The sequence below is a fragment of the Sardina pilchardus genome, chromosome 19 (genome assembly GCF_963854185.1).
Source record: "Sardina pilchardus chromosome 19, fSarPil1.1, whole genome shotgun sequence".
NCBI lineage: Eukaryota > Metazoa > Chordata > Actinopteri > Clupeiformes > Clupeidae > Sardina > Sardina pilchardus.
Genome location: NC_085012.1, coordinates 22,742,073 through 22,766,925, shown reverse-complemented (window position 1 = coordinate 22,766,925; position 24,853 = coordinate 22,742,073). Strand labels below are relative to the sequence as shown.

Sequence of the window (24,853 nt, the reverse complement as noted above, 5' to 3'; positions counted from 1 at the left end):
CAGGCCTACTCTACTCTCTGATGAAACTAGATGTCCTTCCCGTTTTCATTCTGTTAAGGCTGTGATTCAAGGACTTCATTCAGGACCAAATGGGTGAGGGGAGGACTCGCACCCAATCCTTGTCAGTCTGTAAAGCCTCACTACATATGCATGTATGCAGGGATGTAAGTGGAGGCTAAATGCAAGAAAACGCTGTTTATCCACCTCTCCAAAGAGTTTATTCACCAACTGCAACTATTAACATTCAAAAATCACACTATATTATCCACATTCACAATATGTGCACTCATCAACACTCTAGGACTAGGAACCATTTAATACCACTAGTACTGATATAAGCATTAGACAATAACCTCCACCATCATCAAACACGTTCTGAATACCTTTTTTTAAAAAATCTGATACCGCATGGCACAGGCCACCTCACCGAGATCACAGAATTCATAGTTTACCCACGTCTCATTGTCCCACGACATCCCTGCATGTACTGTACGTAAGTTAACTGGTAAGAGAGTGTTTATCCAAAACAACACCGACTCCCAATGGTGGGTTCAGTAATCGACTGATTGTCAGGCGGCAATGCTCCAGCTGTTCCACGTCGCCCACAAACACCACTGGGAGCCCCGCGCCTCCTGTTTACCAGACAGATCTTAACCAACTTTGCCTCTTGGTGTCAAAGTCGAAGTCAAAGTCAGATTTATTTGTATAGCACATTATCATACATAATCATCATTCAATGTGCTTCACACAGACAGAACAAACAAATAAAAATGGAATTACCCCCTGACACAGACAGAACAAACAAATAAAATGTAAATAGCCCTAAGTAAAAAGGAATATAAAAGAACATTAAAACAAATAAATTAAAAGGAATAAATAAGCATATTCACTGGAGGTTCATATTTGTATCGTATTAGGAACCTATGAACCTTTATATCATTAACATATTTATTGGAGGTTCCAATGGTGAGAGGCATAATGGCTGAATGCCACTTCACCTTGCTTGGTATTGACTCTGGGGATGACTAGCTGACAGGTCCCGGTAGATCTAAGATCTCTAGCGGGTGTATGGCATTAGCATTTGTATTTAGGGACAAGGCCATTTAGTGTCTTGTACAAGATTAATAGTATCTTAAATTCAATTTGGAAATTGATTGGCAGCCAGTGTAAAGACTAGAGGATTGGACTAATATGGTCTCTTTCATTGGTTTTGGTTAAAAGTGTGCATGAATTATGTGTATTCGTGCATAAATATCAGTTTATGGGAACAAGGTGACACCAACACCAGCGTGTGGGTTTCCTGAAAGTACACCGACTACTTCCTGACTACTTTCATGAGTATATAAAACAACAACATGAACCTAAGATGCAATAAACAGAATACCCTTTGATCAAGATGATAGAGCCCTGGATAATGTGTGTCATTGGTGTAGAAGTGGCCATGTGGTCTCACCTGTGCTCTAATCGCAGCTCCTCCTCTGTTCTCTCCGCCTCTCTCTCTTCCTTATTGGCCCACACCAGCGCTCGCCATGCCCGCCATACCCCCAGTTTCCTCCTCCAATCACAGAGCGCTGCCGCCTTGCCCTCACGCAGACGCCGTGCTAGCACCAAGGTGAACCAGGCTGAGAAGTGCTTCTGCAGGCACTACACACACATACACACACACACACACACACACACACACACACACACACACACACACACACAGTTTACTACAACTTCAACTACAAAATCATCAGTGACCCTCGCTCAACCTTACCAACACAGACCAATTACTTTTCACGCACCTCAGCCCTCTTTATTAGTGGCAGCAATCTTCTTAGAAATCTAGGTACGGGTGAGTGTATGTATGTATGTTAATCAGTGCGCACGCGCGCGCGCACGCACGTGTGTGTGTGTGTGTGTGTGTGTGTGTGCACACGTATGCACACGTGCATATATGCATATGTGTCTGTTAACAAAAAGACCCTCAGGCTGTGACATTTTAAGACATATCCTCCCAGGGAAGCAGAGGGCCATTTGCCAAGATGTATGACCAGTTTTATCATTGTCTTCAATGTCATCAAATTTTGTTATGGTGTTTTGGAAGTTGGTGAAAAAGGTCCGTCTTAAAATCACATATTTTTCACAGTGAAGAAGAAAGTGCTCCTCTGTCTCAACCTTCTCTGCCTGATATATTCTTTGGCAGCCTCTTTCTTTCTCTCTCTCTCTCTCACACACACAAACACACACAGACAACAAATCCACAAACACACACACACACACACACACACACACACACACACACACACACACACACACACACACACACACACACACACACACAGACAACAAATCCAAATCCTCACTTGTAGATTCAGCATGTGGACTCTAGCCTCCACCTGCTCTTGCACAAGTTGTTCCTCGTCTCGCTGCTTCTGGGAGTGTAATGCGAGCGCTGCAGGTTTAATGGACCGAGTTTCTCTCTGCTTGGCTTCTCTGTGGTGCCTCTCTCTTTCCCTGCAACAAAGAACAAGTGCCTCTTAGACATATAATGCCTCTGAACACAAAACACGATCCAAGTGTGAAAAGCACAAACACCCACACACGCTTTATTTGCTCTCCTAAAGACCTTTGATTATTTTGCTTTATGGAACTTGGAACTCTTTTCACTTTTTGCTCGCACATGAACTGAGAACTTTTTTTTTGTATCAACAGTGTTGAGAAAAAGGCACTGTCGGCTCTAAATGTGGGCCAGCCGTAGCCATGGCAACCTTACATCCTCCGAGCAAGCTGCTCCACGGCTCTCCTCTCCTCCATCTCTCGGCGCAGCCGCACCACCTCCTGCTGCAGGAGTTCGTCTTTCCTCCGCGCCTCCTGCTGACGTCTCCTCTCCTCCTCCCTCACCCTCCTCTGGGCCTCCTCGCGCACCTCCCTCTGCGCCTCCCTCTCCCGCCGCTCCCTGTCCCGCTCCAAGTCTCTCTTCAGTCGGTTCTCCTTCACCTGTCGGTGCCGCACCTCCATGGTCAGGCCCGGGTTCCGTGTTCTCCTCTTGGCCCTGTCGGCAGAGTCCAGACTCAGGTCCTCCACTATCCCAGGATCCAACACGTCGTGCTCCATGAGCTCCTGCAGGATGTTATTCACCACGGAGCTTTCCTCTTCCTGCTCCAGGTTGGTATACATGTCTGAGGGACCAGGATGTGCGAAGGTGAGAAATAACAATTGTAACACCACAGCAGTTAATCAAAAATGAAACCAAACAAACAAATAATACCATAAAAACTTTTGCACTGTGGCACAGCTGAACGATTCTGTGACCTCGACGCAGGGGCCCCTATTTTGTAGTTTGTAATGTCCTCCTCCTCTTCATCATCCATCTCGAGTTCAAGGCGCACCTTTTGGTTCATCCATTCGCTCAGAATTGCCTGCGCTACAGAGTAAGGAGCAATAGGAACATTGAGTACTGAAGTAGCATACACCAAAAAGGACTCCCAGCTTCAGAAAGTCCTCTGTGTACTCCCTGCTATAAGTGAGAATTGCTTTTAACACAACCATGTGCTTGTTACTACATGTTATTGCATTCACTACATGTGAGTTCACACATGATATCTCATGTTTTATTACACTGGATGATATATCTGAGCACTGCATGCCTTTTGTTTCATAATCAGAACTTGTGATGAAAGTTATGGTCATGTTGAATACTATTATGGTGGTCATATTTGTTACAATTTACCTTCATCGTATGCCTCATCATGGTCTTGCAATTGATCTGTGCTCTGTAATGAAACTGCCTGATGATGAATGCCAGTCTTGGATTTCTTAAGGGAGAAAACCTCAGAGACTGCAAACTCTGAAGCTTTCTCCACTCTCTAAGGGAAAAAATGATAATTTTTACAGGGGCAAGGGAAATGTTTGTCTCTGTGTGTGTGTGTGTGTGTGTGTGTGTGTGTGTGTGTGTGTGTGTGTGTGTGTGTGTGTGTGTGTGTGTGTGTGTGTGTGTGTGTGTTTGTGTGTGTGTGTGTGTTTTGTAGCTTTACATAAAAGGCCCATCAAATGGACCACATACAGCCTACTCATTACTCATTCTGAGACAGAGATTAAAAGATTGAGAGGGTTGTGCATTAAACTACCTACCTTTATCCAGTGGTCTATATCATGGCTATCACGTTGGACCTACAGTAAATAAACAGGAGGGAAATCAGTGCAAACTTGTTATCTTTATGGCATTAAAGGTCATTTGGCAAAAAAGTTTGGCATAGCAATTTCACCAGACACAGGCTGCAGCATACAGATCCATCCAGATAAAGCTGCTGGAAAAGCTGTGAGCTCTTCGATACAAAGTAGCTACTTACACATAATTTACCCCTAATTTTCTTGCCTCACCCAGGATAGGCTATGCCAAATAGCCTATACCTCACAAGGACATATTAGAAAGTGTGATATATTCAGTAATGTAGAGAGGCCAAAACTGGAGTGATTTCTTCCCTACATTTTCACATAGGCTACAGCAATAGCCTGCCCTGACTACTGATGTCTGAGCTGGTGTTGAGCATATTTGCAATAGCCTATTGAAGACGAGAATTAGCCTAGACAATTATATCACTTAAAATGAGAAATAATCAAATTTAGGAAATGATCCTTACATTTATGGACGGGCTTTAACAACCTAGGCCTCAAACGTCTAAAAAAAATTAATAAGTGCTAGAATCTACAAGAAATACTGGGAAGCTTGAATTGGCCCCATGGCCAAAGCTAAAGTGGACATCACCCAAGCAAATTCTAATCATTCTACAAATCTTCATTAAGTTGTCAAACATTCACATTATCGGAACTTCGGATATGACAATAAGCTTTAGGCTACCTTCGTGGTTGATGGTTTTTTGCTCTGAGTTATTTTTTTCCAGCGGAAAAGGTCGGGTCTGTGTCCGTCTTTCATAATGGAGGATCGTAGAAAATATAATTATAGGCTAATGATACTAAAATTGTATCAAATAGACACTTCCGACTTAGGCCTAATATTTATTTTCCAAATGTAATATTTCCAAAGAAGACGGTGTTGTTGTCTTCTTGTTTGAGATGTAAACTTCTGGGAATTACTTTGGACCGAAATGGAGTCTGGGTATTGTAGTTGATAAGTACTATTGACTTGCTTCGGTCGTAATTATCTTCGGCCAAACCAAACCACAACTCCCAGAATATAGTACCATCCAAAGCGTCTTTTCTGTTACTATAGCAACTGCAATGGCCTCTTGCTGCAATTTTGACATCTATGCATGAAAATTAGGAAAATAATACCAGAGCTCTTATAATACTCGAATGCATAACATAAATTAGCCTACATAAGCATCGGTGTCTGTCTTAAACACTTGTCTGTGTTTGAACTATGGTGTCCGCTGATGAATTGGTTGCCACTTGACATTCTTGCGATTACCTATTTGATGACTAACTTTGTAGTTTTGTACAAAAAGTTTTTGTTTTCATACTTGAACTCCGCCCTTTTCCTCGCTACATTCACGATGACGTGGTAAACAAGGGACACGCGACGTGTAGTTTTCACGTGCTACATGCGGTAAGTGTATGGTTGGATTGATTGTTTATCTTTACGTTACAATATAAGGCTACACCTCAGTTCATTAGAATGATGATGCAAAGAAGCAGAAATCTACAATTGCTTGAACAACCCTAATGGTATTACACAAATATACATTTATATCTTGGTATAACTGATGGTAACGTTAACCTACTATGCTAGCACATGCTATCAGAATTGAAACCGTGAAGTGAATAATTTCAGCGATGCTCACATGCTGCCTAACGTTTCTGTTGTCAGACGATAGTCTTGACAGCTGAATCCGTGAAGACATTCGCATTTTAAGTCAGTCAACGTTAATGTCTTGAGAATGCTTGTGTCTTAATTTATGTCGTGTTTGCCTTGGTGAAACTCATAAAGTGCCTTGATATTTCTTGTGTCTTAGCGCATCATCAACTACTCTTCAGCGACTTCCACGAAATTCAAGTGATGAAGCTGGAGATATCTCGAGTTGTACAGGGATGTCGGTTAGGTGTGCTGACAGGACTAGGAAAGACAGGGCAGCATTCTCTTGAAACTCCCGGATGCTTGCTGTATACACGCTGTGGCTCAGTACCTCACTTGACTCAAGATACCCTACATACTCTGACCAATCTGCCTGCTGTCTCACAAGTGACCCTTTCCACGCTGTGAGTTGTTTACACAAACACAAGCACATCATTCTCTCTCTCTCTCTCTCTCTCTCTCTCTCTCTCTCTCTCTCTCTCTCTCTCTCACACACACACACACACACACACACACACACACACACACACACACACACACTTACATTTATTTATTTATTTAGCAGACAGTTTTTTTTGCAACTTACTAAAATAAGTCATAGTATTCAAAATACAGTGCAAAGGAGACCTTTAAATACTGCATCAATCAGGACTATGATGAGAGTGCAGACGTTAAAGTGCAAGTTAAAGTGGTGTAGAAGAAGGGGATAGAGGAGGAAGAGTGAGAAGTGCATGTTAGGCTGTTAGAAGTTTTTGGAGAGGAGGTATCTGTGGAAAGTTGGGTCTTCAAGAGCTTCTTGAAGCTAGAGAGGGGCGCCCCTACTGATGCCATTTGGCAGGTCGTTCCACCATTAGAGGACTGCTAATGGAATTAGTCTGGATTGCCGTGTGTGTAGGGGGGCCAGTGCCAGACAATGTTCCTTGGAGGGGCGCAGAGGACGGGGGGAAGCATAAGTCTTTATGAGAGCATTTAAGTGGGTCGAGGCAGACCCAGCCACCACTTTGTTAGCAAGCATTAGTGACTTGAATTTGATGCAGAGGGACTGTGAACAGCGGAATATCATTTGCCCTTTTCAGTTGATTGAAAACCAGACATGCCACCATGTCCTGGACCTTCAGTATGTATTGGTTTTACTGCACAAGCCAGAAAGCCTGCGAGGAGGGCGTCTTAACTAGGAGCTGGATTGCGTGTCGGGTTAGTTACGGCCTGATTTTTCTTATATTAGATAGAGTGAAGCACAACGGGGTGACAGAGGCAACACGGCCTGACAAGGTTTGCTTGTTATCAGTCATGACACATATGTTTCTTGCAGCCTTAGGAGCAAGAGAGGAGTCACATATGCTTTGGAGGATATCTGCTGGAATAGAGTCCAGACGGCTTGTGGCAGGACAGCTGCATGTCAGGAGTATAGACACCTCGCTGTCAGTGAGAGGGGTGATTGAAGGAAATGATGTGTCACACCTGAGAAGACTGAAGGTATAGAGTAGGGCTGCTGCTTGGTTTCATGTTGTGCCCTTATAGCCTGAGGAGGCAGGTTGTGACTGCACAGTTCAGAGAACTGACTACATAGCCACTACGTTGTCAATGAAGAATGAAGCAAAGATGGCGGCTGTGAGATTGGTAGCTGGGGGAAGAGGCTGAGGGTTGAGGAGGAGTTTTGAAGTGGAACAGTGTTGTTTACGGCACTCCTCATATTGTCAGTCCATCTAGTGTCACTCAATTGTTTTTTTCCATCCAAACATAAAAGGAAATGTATGTATGCGTAATGTGTTTATTTTAATTAGTTTGTGCTTAATGTGTTTTCGGTGTCCCACAGGGCAGAACACCAGGAGGTGCTGGAGGAATTTAAAGAGGGAGTACGGAAGTTTGCAGGTGAGCATTATGAACACTCCCTGGTACTGCTCTCATCTCACATTCTCATTAGTGTTCCTGAAAAACAACAGCCAGTTTCATACTACTGAAACAAAAGTATCGCACCATTTTGCTTTTGTGTCAGATTGTTGCTATCAGCTAGCCTGGCTAGCGCCTACCACTTCTCAAATGAGACGTGGTCTGGCAACCAGACGTTCATTTTCTTTATTTGAAAAAATGCCCAGATCCGTTCATTGGGCGCCACTCCACGGATGTCTATCAAATGTGTCTGTGCATAGCTCATGGGGTGGGAGTTTCCAGACTGCCTTAGCAGCGTGAATGAAATCACCGCGCAAGGCAGGATGGGAACACCCATGCTAGCTATCAGCTGTCATGTTGAGCCCATGTTGATTGTTGAGTTTCACATCTTACCTTCCTGACTCTTCAATACAGCATTAGCACGATATCAACATTATGATTTCGGTATGATAACTTGCCTAAGTATCTAGATACCAAAACTGGAAAGATACTACAGCAAAAAATATATAAATATCAGTAATAGCTTAGACCTACAGATTTCAGAAAATGCATTTTTTTTTTTTTTTAACTGACAGCAAATTTGCCTTTCATTAAAACACAATTAAAACACCAATCATAAACTATCAATCCCAAAAAAATGGGGTATTGTAACTTTTATGATACCCTTTTAATATTGGTGCTTCGTGAAACATATTACCGGTAGTTCAATATGGCTTATATTTGTCTCCAGTTTTATGAGTGGAACTTGGTGGAAATATTTTAATTTAATCCTTAAAATAGGTCATATGCAGTGGTTGAGTCTGAATTAAATCTGCATCTGATCCTGATTTGTCCCAGATCAGGGCCAGATTGGTATCAGTCATCTCCAGTCCCGTCTCAAAGATGCTCACATTCGCACGCTTCGCTCATTTATTTTCTCCAGGTAGCACATGCTGTTCTCTCTTCACAATGAACAACTCCGCATTCCCCTGTCGCCATCCTTGTTCATTATTCTTTTACCACTCACTCACTCACTCACTCACTCACTTACACCCATCCATGCCGTAGGGGCTATAAATGCTAAGAGCAGAGTAATTGACTGTTGAATATTTATAGCCTAGTTTTTGAGTTGGCTGGTTAGCCATATTGGAAAGTACACACACTTTGGTAAAGTTTGATAGATATGCTATGCACGAGACACGATAAGTTAGAGATTTTCAAATGCAACTGTGGGGGAAATTGGTTAAAAGCATGAGAGAATTGAAAACATTCTGGATCCACACATATCACACACACATATCAAACAAAACCAAGAACTTGAAAAATGTTCTTTGCTCACATAGACTATCTACAATTGTAGCATACATAGTGCATTCTGTATGATGTTCTTTTGAAATTAGGTCGCACATGTAGGCTGCATGGCCTGCGAGCGCTTAAGTAGCTGAACTGAATTCATGCCTTATTTACATGGCAGTCCTCATATACCCGCCTCCTACACTTAATTACTCACACCGACATGAAGAGAATGTGTTTCTCTGATGATTATTCCTGAGCTCGTTGGGAATAGGGTATTGTAAACATCACATAGATTAATTTCCTTTTTACATTAGACATAGTTAATAAGATTCTGTTTCTTATTTTGTTCGGACTGTTTTTGATCAAGACAATTGAGATCTATTGCTATGGTATAGTCTCTTGCTGTTTCTTGGTTTCAGCTGGCGCTGTTTGGAAGGGCAAACTGTGAGCGTTGTAAACGTGCGTTTCATCCAACGCTACCTAGCGCACGAGATTAGGCGAGAGCAGGCAGAATAAAGAGGGGCACCCTGGGAGCACGAGAGAGAGAGAAGGGTAGATTGTCGAGCGAATCACTGAGCCATTTCTTGCCCTCAGCAAACAAGCTGAAGATTAGAAATATAATTACAGTACAGTCACAACAAGTGTGGAGGAGCCCTTTCCTGAGTATTGCTGCAGGGGGACCATGGATTTGAGCAATGAGTTAAAGCCTTACAAATAAAAAAAATCCATCTCCTCACTTGATAGTCTTTAGCAAAGGTTGTAACCTTTTGTTTGTATGCACTAATGTTTTTGCACGACTTCAGCAATTACTGTTCCAGACGCTAAATGTCAGAAGCGTATTGTGAGACCTTAATGCCCTTCATCTCTCTGGCCGCAGGTCTCCATGACACGGTGATGTACTGCTCTCTCCATGACCCGGCCTCGCCCAACCCTCCAGGTTACATCACCAATAAGGTCAGAGTTGAAGCCATTCATGCCACAAGCAGGGTTGTGCAAAAATTCAAATTGCAATTTTGCTTCCGGTTTGCTACCTCAATTGAAATGCAAACGAAATTCAAGAATTCAATTGAACTTCAAGAGCCATTTTCAATCCAATTAACTGGAATTTTGCACAACCCTGACCACTAGATGTGTGTTCGTAATTAAAGATGACAACAACAAGTTTGTTAATTAAGCTGAACGGCCAGTCATACAGTACATCACGCCTCTATTCATTTTCCCTCAGCAAGGTGTTGATTGGCTGGAATTGTTTAGGGTTCCTTCTGAGCCATGAGATTGGTTTCCCATTAACCAAGCATGAACAGCAGCATACAAGCTATTTGCAATGAATTACTGGTAACATGCATCTTGTAGCTCTGCAAAATAATCTAGAAACAATGTTAAACAGCACCACAAAAACTGAAGCAGAAAAGTTTGGCAAAACCCAAAAAGTTTGTTACTGCCAAAACTTTTGCCTGTGATTGTAGTCGACTGCACATGTTGAATGCATGGCTAGAGAACCTCAAGGAGCAATTGACTGAATATAACAAAAATTGTATTGGAACTGAATAGCAGACAGCATGTTTAATCGAACATTTCATTTTACTGGCCTTCATAGACGCCTTAGGGTCATAGACACGGTTTGATGCCTGGGTGTGGTTTTGCAGACGGTGTCTGTGTGGGGCAGCGGCGGTCGGATCGAGCTGACCGTGCAGAAGTACATGGCTCTCCAGGCGGCCGTCCAGCCAGACTGGTACCAGAGCATGGCCGACGGAGAGACCGGCCAGGAGAACACCACACGCAAGAGGGTGCGCAAGGCGGTGGACCGAACCCTCAGCCATCTGGACGAGTGTCTCGTCCTTCATCAGAAAACACAGGTACACTGTACACACCCACACAAACATACAGAAAATATAATTGTTTAAGTATTGTTTAAAAACCTGTGTCTTTTACATGTTTTTGCAGAGGCTTGCTGCATCAGTCTTGTGTATTTTGTTTTGTTTTGTGTGCTGTGTTTTGCATGCATTACTTACATTAGAATATGGTGTACAAAGGACAAAGCACTATAATTTAATGCTGTGCACTTGTAAGTGGACAAGTAAATTGAAGGTTTTTTTCCCCCCTCTTAAAGGTAGACATTTGACTACTAATTTCCATAACATTTCCATGTAATCATTTTCGATATGCATTTAGGCTAAACTTTCTATTGTTTATCTATAACACTACAGCACTTTTCTCTCTGACCGGAGAACCTAACCTTTGACCCTGGCATAGCTGTAGCCATTCAGATGCAGACATAATAACAGTCTATTTGCATCTATACCCTACACCCACAGCCTTCTAAACACTTGTCCTCCTACACTCTCTCTAGATCTCTCTCTCCTCTCTCTCTCTCTCTCTCTCTCTCTCTCTCTCTCTCTCTCTCGTTTGCTCGCTCAGCTCAGAAGTGCTTGCACGGCAGATACAGAGTGTTTGACAGATGTTTGTCAGAGAGTCGAGAGCAATTTTCTGTAGCCCCCCTGCTGCGTAGAACACCACACGCTCGAGGGCTTTGACACCGGCACTGAAGATGTTCCTCAAAGTGCTGAAGATGCACACAGCTCCTCTTTAGATCTACAGCTTTTACGTGCTCAGCGGCGTGTCTTTGTATCGTATGGAAAGTGTCGGTGTTCGCTTTAGCGACGTGCCCTGAGTGATATCCGTGCGTTCCTATTTCAGGCGCTGGCGGGGGCTGAGATCTTCGGGGTGGTGGAGGGGGGCGACGTGCAGGAGGAACGGCTGCGGTCGGCGCGCGAGACAGCCAAGCGGCCGGTCTCCGGCTTCGTTCTGGACGGTTTCCAGCCGGGCGCCATGGGGACCGACTTACGGAACCAGTTGATTGCCGCAACGATGGCTGAGCTACCTCAAGACAAACCCAGGTGAATCCCTGCAACACATCCCTGCTGTAAAGCACACACACACACACACACACACACACACACACACACTCATTATACTCTCTCACTTATTCACATGCACATATAGTATGCACAGATTGCGCTCTCCACTTTCTTTCTCTTGATCTCTTTTTTGCACACACATATGCAACTGCATCCATCCATGCGGTCTTCTCCTGGACCACACACACACACACACACACTCGCTATCCCACTCTGTCTGTCTCTCCAGCTCTCCATCTCACACACACAAAATCATGCTCATAGACACTTGCTCACACACTCACAGACACACGCACACACACACACACACACACACACACGGACGCAAAGGCAATCCCAGGTGCGCGTTCTCTCTGTCCCTCTCCCTGCTGGAGATTGAGAGGCCGACTCCCCCGTGCCTTCCCATCTCCCTCGGCTGATTATGCGCCCCGCGACGCCCAGGAACCATGGCAACATGCTCGCGTTTCCTCACGGGAGTCATGGCAACTGGTCCTCGTTGGGAGACGCTGGGATGTGGGAAAAACATCAGGAGAAGGAGACTGGAGAGGTCGTCTTGGAATTTGGGTGAATTTCCAGCTTGACTCCTAGTGAGCTAATGAGGCGTATCAATCCTAACTCCACACTCAGCCCCGGCTTCCCACATAGGGGTAGGCATCTTATTGAGATCGCCCCCGGGGCAGAGAGAATCCATACGGGCTTGGTTGAGTGGAGAGGAGAGTAGGGGGTGGGGTGGGGTGGGGTTGAGTGGGGGTGCCTATTTTTCACTCTAGAAAAGCTTTTAGTAACTTCTGTCAGAAGACCATTGGGCATCATTAGTAGGAACCACTCCTTGAACTGATCAGGAACCGGTTCACTTCACAGGCTGTACCAGGTCATCAGAAATTGTAGCGGCAGTGCAGTGACACCCAAAAGGTTCAAGGAGAGAGAGATAGAGAGAAAGAGTAAGAGAGAGAGAGAGAAATATTTGCCTTCCTAGTTGAATGTGTTTTTCCTTTGTGGTTGTGCATATCGTGAGTGTGCACACTTCATAATTGCCTGCTTAAGCTATAAACCGTGACTGGAGTCAGACTTCAGAGGACACTTATGTGGGGCCCGAGCTTATTAGGGCCACTTTGAGCTGATGTGCTTGCTTTTCATCGTTTTGTTGTGTGCTTGTGTTTTTTGCTAGGCTTTGTTGCTTGTCCCAAAAGAAAAAAAAACAAGAACACTCTTAAGCCGTTTTTAATAATGTTTCAGAATTGTGTGCATAAAAGCATGTATAATTCCCTGTGCTGGACTATGATAGTTTCAGAACATTTTTCTCGAAAGTAGAAAATGAGCCGAACTGAAGCATTATTTTATTCATCATGAGTATTTTGGCTTGCCTTGGTGGACCCATTTGCTAGGATTTCATTTTCATAACAAACTAAACAAACAAACAAAAAAGTGTCAACACTTGAGATTAGGTTTCTGGTTTTTTTTTTTTTCCCCGTTTTCCCTTCTTGTTGCTCTCTTGTTCCCGTAGGTCTCTCAACAGGACTGTTGTCCCGTTCAAATGAGCTGCAAGAGAGATGTCAAGCATACAACACAAGCCTGTAGCAAATCCCTGTCGTTTACAGCAAGTCCGAATCTCCCCGCTAAATACATTCTGGGCTGCTCAGGACAGCTCTTTTTAGATGGAGGCTGCATGGGGAGAGCCTTGAGTGTCGTCTATAGAAATCGAATTTAGAGCACCCCAGGTTGTCACCTGATTACTGACCTCATTCCGTGCCATGTGATTCTTGTAGAGCCAGGCACATTCCCAGCAGCAAGCATGAGGCTCAGGGAGTATGGATCTACTGACAGGAAGTTATGGCAGCGGCAGCCAATCAGAACCAAGATAGTTATGAGGAAATATTGCCTGGAAGACGTTACAGGGACGTTTTCCTGAAGAAAAAAAAAATCGATGGTGTCAGTGTTGCTGTTTGGCGGTAAAATATGATCCTTAGTCCCTCTATGTGATCTAACCCCTGTGTTGCTTAGTGGAAGAAGCAGATGATTTATGTGCTAGTCCGTCCTCATGGCACATGTTGAAGACTTTTCCTTTTTCTCGCCATTGCTGAAGATTGATGACATGTGTTTTTTCCGGGCTGGGTGGGGGTGGGGTGCCAACGGGTCTTAGCCTGCACGTCTGCGAAGTTGCCTGTTGGCTTCAGTGATGATACAGCTGTGCACATCTCCCCACACAAATCACCAGTGCAACAGTAAGAGCATTCAACAGCATTATGAGCCTGAAGAAGGCAGCACACCTGTGGGCTGATGTATTAAGACTCGCTGGGCCATATTTGGGCTGATGCATGTGACCAGCATGGCCATGTGACTGGTCGTGTCCTCACAAAGGGGTGAGGCAGCTGCCCAGTTCCCCAACTTCTTTCCCCCCTCTCAATCCTTTAGTGAGGTGCTTTTCCAAGCGCACTCAGCAAAAGTGTGTCAAGGTCTGCAATCAACAGCAGTTCTCACAAGAAGGGAGGAGGAGGGCATTTGATGTGTAGAGAGAGAGAGAGAGAAAGAAAGATATAGACACACACACACACACACACACACACAGAGAGAGGAAGAAATGGTACCATTTCTGACCTGGATCAGAGTCTACACTCCATTGCTGTCCTGGCCCAAGGCTGAATGGGGGGGCATGTCTCAGGGTTAGCTGGGTCTGGGTTTCACACCTAAACATTGCCAGTCACTGATGCTTTGGATAAAAGCAGCTGCTAAATCCCATTCACTTCACTGTACTGAATTTGTGCCTGCAGTCTTGAGCAGTATAGAGATGTGGTCCACACCTAATCCAGATCTGGGCCACATTCGTTCCTGGGACTGTCAACTGCAGTGTCTGCTGTGTCTGGGAAGGAGCCAACCGAATCCGATTGACACATCGTTTAAGAATATCCGCTGCTCTGTTGCTGAGAGCGACATCAGAGATTATAGGAAATGCTTTATTTCAGGGCAAACAATGTAAAGTTGCATCAGCGTTTTCTCATTAGGCAGCCGACCAACGGCGCATCTCACCAATTTCATGCCTTCTTAAAACCTTTTTGTTCCAATGTGAGTAAATCGTCACGTTGACAAGCTTTGTCGTGTTTGTGCGAATGCTTGGCGGTTAGGCTAATGGAGGGATTGCGGATTCCTCTCACGTGTGTCGATAACGACAGCGAGTGAGACATGCCAAAAGCTGGCAGATGAAGTAGAGGAAGAAAATGAGTCTGCTGCTGACGTGCTCTGATGATTGACGCTATAATGGTGTTATAATTAGCGCATGGGAGCAACGTGGAGAGAAAGTCGATTTTTGCACATCATTTGTGTGGCATTTGACATGCCAGGCCTTAAAAATGAAATCCCCAGGGTCCTAAATTGTGTTTGTACGTCTCCAAATATTTTGGCTTTGAAGGAAACAGGCTCATGATGTGCCAGCTCTGTTTGGAAACTGGCAGTTGCAGTGAGCTTTTCAGTGAGTTTGCTTGGCACTGAATCAGACTGGTATGGTTAAGTGGTTCCTTTTTTATTCATGCGGGGGTTATGCTGAGTATGTGTGCTGGCGTCTTTTTGTGTTGTGTGTGTGTGCGTTTGTGGTTTTGTGCAATTATCTCTGTCTTTTTGTGTTTAGCTGTGTGTGAAATATTTGTGTGTGTGTGTGTGTGTGTGTGTGTGTGTGTGTGTGTGTGTGTGTGTGTGTGTGTGTGTGTGTGTGTGTGTGTGTGGTGTATTTGTATGTGAATATGCTCACAGTTTGTGTGTGTGTTTGCTGTGTCTAGGCTACTGCAGGGTGTTGGCCGTCCTGACGAGGTCCTTGACTGTGTGGAGGCCGGAGTCGACCTGTTCGAGAGCTTCTTCCCTTACCAGGTGGCGGAGCGAGGCTGTGCCCTGTGCTTCGACTTCGACATTGAGCCCGACCCGGAGAGAGCAGGTACCAGGACCCCGACAGGTGTGCTACAGTCAGCCATCCCACTCCTCTCATGCAGACACATAACACATGCCAACATTTTTGACAAGTTGATGCTGAGCAGTGTTGTTCGGGCACTTGCCCCTGCCCAACACATTGCACAACAAATGATCATCTGGAGAACTTTAAAGGTGCAGTCAAGGATTTTATGCGCATTTCAAGCCCATAATAATTTTTGTCACATTCATCTCCTCACGACCGCTGGCTGCCCACTCCGTGATTGTACTGTAAAAAAACATGGTCTCTGTAGGCATCCCAGGCTCCAAAACTGGAAACAAACAAACTAGGGTCAGCCTGTCCCTCAAACAAAGACGAAACGCTGTGTGGAAGTTGTCTGGGAGTACTGAAGATAGGACTATATGGTTAAGATATAAATATAAATGTATATATATACGTTTTTTTGCACAAAACCTGCTAACTAATGTAAATATTAACATAAACACAAACCAATGCTACTTCCTGTGCAATATCTGACTGCACCTTAAACCATCAGGCAAATGATCATGAATCAGAACACATGGAGCCAATCAAGTGATTTCCTGGCAACATTGCTCAGAGCAGGCTCGGTCACCTTAACACATATTACTGATAGTCTGGTAGTAGTGTAACCTTGAACTGAAGTGGGCCAGAAGCCTGGCAGACACTGTGCTGCGGTAACTCACAATACACGTTTCAGCCGGTTGTGATGGCTGGAACTGCTCACACTACAAGACAGCCGACAAACATTTCTGATGTGTTTAAAATCCCGTTTGGATCAGCCTGGAACTTGATGGTTATGTCTTCTAACTGGGATCATAAGTCTGTTCAAAATGCATGTTGAATCAGATGGGAATTCTGCCTGATTCTCAAATTTGTCAGGGCTAAAATTGGACCCAAATCGTATGCAGCATCTGTTCGGCTTAATGCAGTGATAGTCAATTTAGTAGCTTACTGGAGTATAATGCATCTAAAATAGAAAATCACAGATTAGAAGTGAGGTCTGTTTTGCCTCTACTTAATCCTGATATATCACCCACTGAAAAGTACTCAGGGAAAATGTCAAATGTAGCATAAAACAGCTATCACACAGCTTGAAACTAACTTTATGGATCAGCCCCATGAGTTACATTAGTTTGTGGCTGAGCGCAGCAGAAGTTCTGTAAAGTGGTTCAAGAATCTGACGGCGTACCATTGCGATGATGACCCGCCGGTGTGGTTCTCTCCGGCAATAATGAGAGTTCTATTGCTTTCCCGCTGGAACTGCATACAGACTTTAAGTTCAGCCAGTATATCTGCAATCACTTGTTCCAAGGTCTTGCATTGGAAATGCTTTCCATGTCTGTCAAGATTTGATAACTGAATTGGCCGCGAGTGTGAAAAGCTCAATATCTTGAAATATATGAGTAGGCTATGTATTATTACAATACTGCAACACCAACAGTAACCATGTTAATGATGCAGATATATGAGCTGGGGCCATGTGCATTAGATTCTGAGGAGTTTATGTGATGCCCCTTTATTACTGTATGCTAGTGCGAGCACATTTAGGGGCTACTCTGTTGCTAGAGAGGATTGTGGTGGCGCTAGAGCTGCGAACGATTGGTGTTGACTTGTCTTGGTTAGTAGAGGCAGTGTTTTCTGGAAGTGTCCACAGTGGTCCACAGTAAACATCCATCTTGCCATGCAGAGTTTGTCGAACCTGACGGTAACTGCTTATGACAGGTTAGCTTGAATGGTACATTGGTATATTATAGATGTGTCCCAGTTGATTTGTCCAGTGCTTAGATTTCCACAGAATCGCATCAAAGCCTCTTAGTCTGGTGGCATTTTGCAGTGAAGTTTTTGTGTGTGTCTGTGTGTGTGTCTGTGTGTGTGTCTGTGTGTGTGTCGTTTCAGTGAAGATTCATGCATTAATCAAGAGTTAGTCGTGGCGGCAAGGATTGTGTGTGTGTGTGTGTGTGTGTGTGTGTGTGTGTGTGTGTGTGTGTGTGTGTGTGTGTGTGTGTGTGTGTGTGTGTGTGGGGATATGTGTGTGCGCTTTGTGCGTGTGTGTGTGTGCAGGCGAGCGAGCGAGCCAACAAGCACACCTGCGTGTGTGTTTGAGTAATTCTTGACTGTCAGAGGCTATGCGTTCACTCCCAGTGTGTCTGCGCTTAATGAGAAACAGGCTTTTCAGTGTCTTGGTTGTTCGGCGCGCGGCTTTGAATGTACTCAGTGTCGGGTCAAATGAATAATTAGGTTCCTGGAAAACAAAAGCGCGAGACTCCTTGTCTGAAATCAATGGCGCAGTCTCCCCAAGGCGCCGTCAGACTAATTCTATTGTTCCACAATCATCGCCCCGACTTGGCTGAACGTGAAATATGCAGGAGAGCGATTCAGACGCAATCTCTGAAAAGTTTCTGACAGAGAAATAGAGGAGGATAAAAAGAAAAAGGTCTGCAAATAGAAATCGATTTCGTCTGTCATGGCGGTAGAAGGAGAGAGTAAGGGGGGGAAGGGATGTGTTGGACGAAGCCGGTTTCAAGCAAAAACAAATTGATTGTGCGCGAGGGTTTTGATGGGTTCAACCGAATGGAGAGGGTGAAGGGATTGGTGGAGGTGTTGGCCAGCCTTCACAATATCTAGGAGCAGAGCCGAGTCCGAGGCATCCACCACCTCCGGTGAACAAGGTAGAGTTGGTTGGGGGGAGGGGATTGGCGGGGAGAAATCCCTCTTCGGCCAATTAGAGCGCTCTGCTGGGAGACAGAGGCCACGGCCTCACCCCAATCTGCCATCCTCCATCCAGACTGCCCATGGCCACCTCTTCTCTCTCTTTCTCTCGCTCTACCCCTCTCTTCAATCTATCTCTCTTACTCTCCTACTCTGTTACTCTGTCGGTGTGCATATTTACAAGCTTCTCTCTCTCTCACTCTCCCCCCCCCCCTGACAGTACCCTTCTCCTTCGGATACTTCTCGGTTCTCCTCCTACTGCCTCTGTACATTTCCACACCACCACCACCTTCCTGGCTCGTTTCCGCACTCCTTTCCACACTCCAACAATATCATCTGTTTTGTTCTCTCTCTCTCTCCACCTCTCTCATTCTCTATCCCTTGGTCTGTCTATTCCTCTCTACTTTTCTCTTTCTCTATCCCTCAGTCTGTCTCTCTCTCTCATCTGCCACTTCTCTCATTCTCTATCCCTCAGTCTCTCTCTCTCTTTCTCTCCACTTCTCTTCCTCCATCACTCGCTCTCTTTCTATTCGTCTACCTCTCCAACAAATGCCAATTTGTTATATTCTTCTGCTCACACTTCCAAAGACTCGTTGGAAATGCATGATGACACACAGTTATCCTTGTATTATATTGCAGTAAGACGGTGCAGCCATCGGTCATTGTTTCCACAAAAGGAATTCAATGAGAATCGTTTTCACAGGATTTATAATTGTGACGCAGTACCCTTATATGGTTTCTGTAGCATTTCAGAAGATTTTGCAAATTTAATGAACCATTATACAATCCCGTGACTTAACTCTGCATCATCATCAAACAATGCACCGTGAAATTGTACTCTTGGGATTGTTGTTTATGACTCCTGATTTACAGTATAGCATTTGCATAACAGGCTTTCAAATATAATAGATATTCTGATTGCGTTCTCAGCAAGTTGCAGGTGTTCTGACTTCAAAAAGGGAAAAAAAGAAAATCTGTATTTGAAACCAGTGCATGTAGCCAGTCTGTGTATAGAAAACCAGTGGACTACAATATACTCACTTCAAAAAGAAAAAAAACAAGAAAATCTGTATTTGAATCCAGTCAGTGGACTAAAATATACTCACTTCAAAAATAACAAAAAAAAGAAAATCTGTATTTGAAACCAGTGCATGTAGCCAGTCTGTGTATAGAAAACCAGTGGACTGATGGTGTGCATTTGTACGACGGCACTGGCGCTGCCCCCTCAGCCGTGAGCGTGACCACATGTGGCCAAATGGCTCTTGGGAGGTGATTTATTGATCGCGTCCCTGTACAGAATGGGAGGCTTGATTTATCTGCCCGTCACAGGGCTAGTGAGTTCCAGCTGTCAATAGGCATCAGCGGCGGGCTAAGGTGCCGGCACACCTGTTGTCGTGTCGAGTCAACGCGGTCGTTCCGGAGTGCAGCAGCGCGCCACACATGGTCCAGATGACTTGTCATTACAGTCAGAAGTGCCTCAATGGATGCGCGCACACACACACACACACACACACACACACACACACACACACACACACATGCATGCGCTCACACAGTCCTTCACAGGCACATGCACACAAAGTACACGCTCAAGCACCCACACACCATCCCACTTCCGCCCAAATCTCAAACACACTTCTGTGCACACGCACCCATACACCTACACACATACACATATCCCCCCCAACATAGCACAACAAATCAAACCACACCTATGCGCACACTCGAACACACACACACACACACACACACACACACACACACATGCATGCGCTCCCACAGTCCTTCACAGGCACATGCACATAAAGTACACGCTCAAACACCCGCACACCATCCCACTTCCACCCAAATCTCAAACACACTTCTGTGCACACGCACCCATACACCTACACACATACACATATCCCCCCCACATACAGTAACACAACAAATCAAACCACACCTATGTGCACACTCGAACACACACACACACACACACACACACACACACCCCAACACAGCACGCTCCCACCCATCACCACACATGTATTCACACTGATGGACTTACTTCCATACGTTGATGTCACACAGTTCATTTCATGAACACTGATGCCCCCCCCCCCCCCCCCACACACACACCTCATCTCTGTGTGCACCTGGTGAAAATTTGATGAGTGGGGGGGGCGCAGTCATGTAGACTCTGATTGGTTGCCGACGAGGTCACACTTTGGTCCATTGCAGTGGAGCAGACTGAGGACTCCCAAGGACGCCGCGAAATGTCAGCCCTAAATCAGGAGAGAAGGGGGTGTAAATGGGACATTACCCTTAAAAAAAAATACACACACACATATATACACACACACGCACACACTCTCACACGCACACAGGGAGCATTAGCAAGGAATAAGAATGGAATAACACCTTTTTGACGGATTACTGCACTACCTCAAGGACGGGACAGGATGTGTGTGTTTGTGTGTGTATTGTGTGTGTATTTGTATTGTGTGTGTATGTGTGTATGTGGGGGAGTTCTGTATACTGACTTTTTTCCCTCTTTGCCCTCTCCCTCTTTTTTGCTGGGGGTGTGTGGGGTTAGTGCTTGACAAGGAGAAAGTCATTACGGCGGAAGTGCCAAGAGAGAACGGTGACAGCGGCGGCGGCGACGCTCGCGGGAAGATGACACGCTTTGAGATGGACCTGAGAGACAGCAGGTAATTTTTTCGCAGGGGTCAACCGCCGGCCTCGTTTCATTTCTATTCATTGATGCCGCGCTGGCGAACGGACGGCAACAGCATCAGCATCAACATCAACAGCCGGTCTGCAGTTTGCAGTCATTGCATGTCATTTCAGAGTCTAAATAAAGACGAAAAATGCTAAGCAGAATATCTTGTGGGATATACTTCAGTAAGACTCGTCCATCACGTCCAAAAAACGTTTTTTTTTGTCGCTTGACCCCCAACAGGTACCGGGAGGACTTCCGCCCGCTGGTGTCCGGCTGCTCGTGCTACTGCTGCCGCAACCACCAGAGGGCGTATGTGCACCACCTGCTGGTGACCAATGAGCTGCTGGCTGGCGTGCTGCTCATGCTCCACAACACGGCCCACTACCTGGGCTTCTTCCAGGCGCTGCGTCGGGCGCTGGCCCAGGACCGGCTCGCTGACCTCAAAAAGCAGGTGCTCCCAGGTGACCAGGGACCGTAGGCTGGCAGCGCGGCCGGCACAACTTTCACAGGGACCTGGACCGTACTTTTATATATATATATATATATATATATGTATATATATATATACTGTCTGTATATATATATATATGCATAGCAGATGACCCAAAAGACACTTTCCACCTCTGCCAAAGACTTTCACCTGGGATATTAATCATCAAACTTACCTTAGCCTTCAGTACATAGTGTGTACCGTTGTCAACCCAAGCCTGTTAAATGTACTGTATACATGCAACATGGTTTGGTTTTCACGGTCAAAACGAAGATGATGCTGTCGCCATCGTTGTCTTAATGAGTCATTAAGATTGCAATTTGACAGTTAATGTCTCTGAATACTGGGGAGCTTTTGGAGACTCTGGGGAAGAAGACGGGGATTGTTTACGCACTCCTAATCATGTTTCCGTTCCAGCGAAAGGCTACTAGGTTACGCGGAGGCTCACCTGGGGCCATAGGTTGGAAGCGTGCCCTCACCTCCGAGCAGACTAATTGTTATCTCCCTCCTCCCTGCACAAAGAATTACCAGCATCAGCTGTCTGTGACCGGCTGTATATAATTTAGTCTTTTCTCGTGTGTCGCAAAAAAAAGAACTTTTTCCATCAGCGATTCTTTCTTTAAATGTCACTCAGCCTGCGGCGGTGACTTCTCCTGTGCTTTCCCTTTTGTCTGCTAAATTAGCCCTCAGGCACTCTTAACAAGTAATTTTCCTCCGCTGTGTTTTTAACTGTTGTGGGTTTTTTTTTTTTTTAACACTTGACTGCATTTCATTATAATTTTATGCAACCAATTATGGACCCTTATTAAAAATAGCTTTCTATCTGTCTGTGGTCCAGTTAGTCCACTGTCTTATGTCTCTCGGTGAGCCTGGGTGGCAGCAGAGGGTCAGTGACACTGACCAGCATGTCAGCACCTGTCAAGGCTGCTTTTCCACCATCTCGGGCTGATAAGAACGGGCACTTTGACGTCAATTTGTGCCATTATCCACAGTAGAGGCAAAGGAATGGACAGATGTGAGAGGATTTTCTGTGAATGGGGATGAAAGAGATCCTGAGATGGTGAGAGTGTCTTAAAGCCATAATGGCCACTCTGTATAGCGAGGAAGTGGACGTCTTTGTGACTTCTAAGTTTTCCTGCTGTGCAAGAAGCTTTTCACAACCTTGTAGTGACAATGAGATAGACAGAAACTCAGTATTACAAGGATTCCTCTGTGCGTGTGTGTGTGTGTGTGTGTGTGTGTGTGTGTGTGTGTGTGTGTGTGTGTGTGAGAGAGAGTGTTTGACTGCTAGTGTTTGTGTATGTATAGAAGAATGCGCATGATTGTGTTTTCTTGTGTTTGTGTGTGTGTGTGTGTGTGTGTGTGTGTGTGTGTGTGTGTATGTGTGTGTTTGTGTCTGTGGGAGCCTGTTAGATGCACACAGGCATGTACACACACACACACACACACGCACACACACAGTGGCAGCTACATTGCTGCTTGAAGATGCTGAGTGACCACTTGCCTCGTTTCCTCTTTAAAAGTGGCCGCCGCGCGGCGACACTCTCCCGGCAGGTGGTCGTCACTGCATGTTTTGGGCAATTACCGCCGGGGAGAGAGAGCGCGAGCGAGATCATTAAAAGTTTCTCCCGCTCTCCCTCGGCGAGAACTTCACTCCATTTATCCCAGCCTTCAGTCGCCAGAGATGAATGAGAAGCCGGCCGCCCAGCTAGCACGAGGGAGATAGAGAGGGAGGAGAGATAGAGAGGAAGGGATGGGGGGGGGGGGGCAGCCAAATACAGTCTGTTAATCCAGCGTTTGACAGAGACCTACGATGTGGAAATGCTTTTCCTGCTCACAGTGCGGTAATTAAAGTGCTCTTTCTCCTCCCCGCATCAAGATGAATGAAGTGCCCAGTGCTGCCCTCGTAATTTGTCTGCTTTTGGTTGTACACACAGTGGTTGGGGAGGGGGGGGGGGTGTTCTCTGTGAAAGCTCAGTCCTCGGGAGAGTCGGACTGATGCCAAGTCGCGGCGGAGACGACATTGCTGACGCTCCGAGCGGCCCGACCTGATTTTTGTGTCCCCGGGCCGCCAAGCTCCCCTCTCCGGCAGAAGGATTGCCATTTGAAATGCAGGCAGGTGATTGACGCCACATTGAAGTCACACTCAGTCATCAAGTGGGGGGGTGGGGAGGGGGGGGGAGGCCTTCAGATAATTGATAGCCTTGATTGCATTTCTCAGTGGCCACGGCAGAGGCTGAAGTGTAGTAGCGTCGCCTACCCACGCCACGTGACGCGTGGGCGAGCCGGTTAAGGTGTGCGTATGGCAAAGTGGCGACCTGCCATCTCCCCCCCGCGGCGTTATATAAAAGAAATATTAATGCCGTCAGTTTTGATAATGCCGCTACTCGTCTTCATCCCCCCAGGGCCAGAAAGAAACGGAGTGTGATGAGACCGGGGGGGGGGTGGGTCCCCAGGTAAGCCTTGACCCATCCAAGACTCCTGACCCCGACTCCTGACATGTGTCCCCACTCCCCCAAATAGATTTTTTCCCATGAATGATGGATGAGGACGGGACTGGGAGTTGGATTACTGAATGGACCTTTCAGAATTAATTTAGCGTTGCTGTATCAGTCGCGCGGAAGAGCCGCACCGCGGGGAATTGTGCTCCGTTTCCCAGGCCCAACCCCCGTTGTGTCAGGACCAATCCCGTACGGTAAATATTTAATCGGGGCCCTGTGCCTCCCCTGCAATCAGAATGCATGTGTGCAGATTTGAAGCACTTGAGTGTAACATTAAGGAAAGGTCACAACATGGCAACACACAAGGGTCTGGTGTGAAACAGGTGTGTGCTCCTTCAGACTAAGCCCACCTTAGGCCATCCTGCAGGATGTGTGTGTGTGTGTGTGTGTGTGTGGCCTCTGCTTGGCCTGGCAGGTAGCTCTGCTGTGGAGGAATAGCCATTTGTAGGCCTACTAGAGAAAGCTTCGTGCTTTCTCCTCACGGTCTGCTCTCCAGTACAATTGATTTCCTATAGCCTTTAGATTAGCTGTTGGTGTAGCAGGATTTTGTGCTAAATGGGATGCCTTGTCCAGACCAGTGCCCATGTCCAGTGTTGGCAAGGATGTGGACGTCTTTGGGACTTCTACATTTTCCTGCT

The 24,853-nt window shown here is 45.7% G+C and overlaps 2 protein-coding genes across 3 annotated transcripts in view; one reads left to right on the top strand and one right to left on the bottom strand.

Annotated features, from left to right (window-relative positions):
• Window positions 1–4,918, bottom strand: part of ccdc191 (coiled-coil domain containing 191) — a 28,738-nt gene extending 23,820 nt beyond the window's left edge. Inside the window, exons 1-6 of the mRNA XM_062520891.1 lie at window positions 4,844–4,918; window positions 3,716–3,851; window positions 3,254–3,409; window positions 2,759–3,164; window positions 2,349–2,499; window positions 1,454–1,644 (exon numbers count right to left, since the gene is read on the bottom strand). Of these exons, the coding sequence (XP_062376875.1) occupies window positions 1,454–1,644; window positions 2,349–2,499; window positions 2,759–3,164; window positions 3,254–3,409; window positions 3,716–3,851; window positions 4,844–4,918 (1,115 nt within the window). The remainder of the gene's footprint in view (window positions 1–1,453; window positions 1,645–2,348; window positions 2,500–2,758; window positions 3,165–3,253; window positions 3,410–3,715; window positions 3,852–4,843) is intronic.
• A 567-nt stretch (window positions 4,919–5,485) lies between these two features.
• On the top strand, window positions 5,486–22,542 carry qtrt2 (queuine tRNA-ribosyltransferase accessory subunit 2). Of its 2 annotated transcripts, none has more exons than XM_062520980.1 (9): window positions 5,486–5,551; window positions 5,958–6,201; window positions 7,614–7,669; window positions 9,840–9,916; window positions 10,609–10,818; window positions 11,660–11,859; window positions 15,648–15,799; window positions 21,099–21,213; window positions 21,465–22,542. In XM_062520980.1, exons 2-9 carry the CDS (start codon window positions 6,002–6,004, stop codon window positions 21,700–21,702), a joined length of 1,248 nt encoding a protein of 415 aa, XP_062376964.1. In that variant the 5' UTR covers window positions 5,486–5,551; window positions 5,958–6,001; the 3' UTR covers window positions 21,703–22,542. The 2 variants fall into 2 exon arrangements, with proteins under 2 accessions (XP_062376964.1, XP_062376963.1); XM_062520979.1 differs by having other exon boundaries at window positions 15,648–15,817.
• The last annotated feature ends 2,311 nt before the right edge of the window (window positions 22,543–24,853 follow it).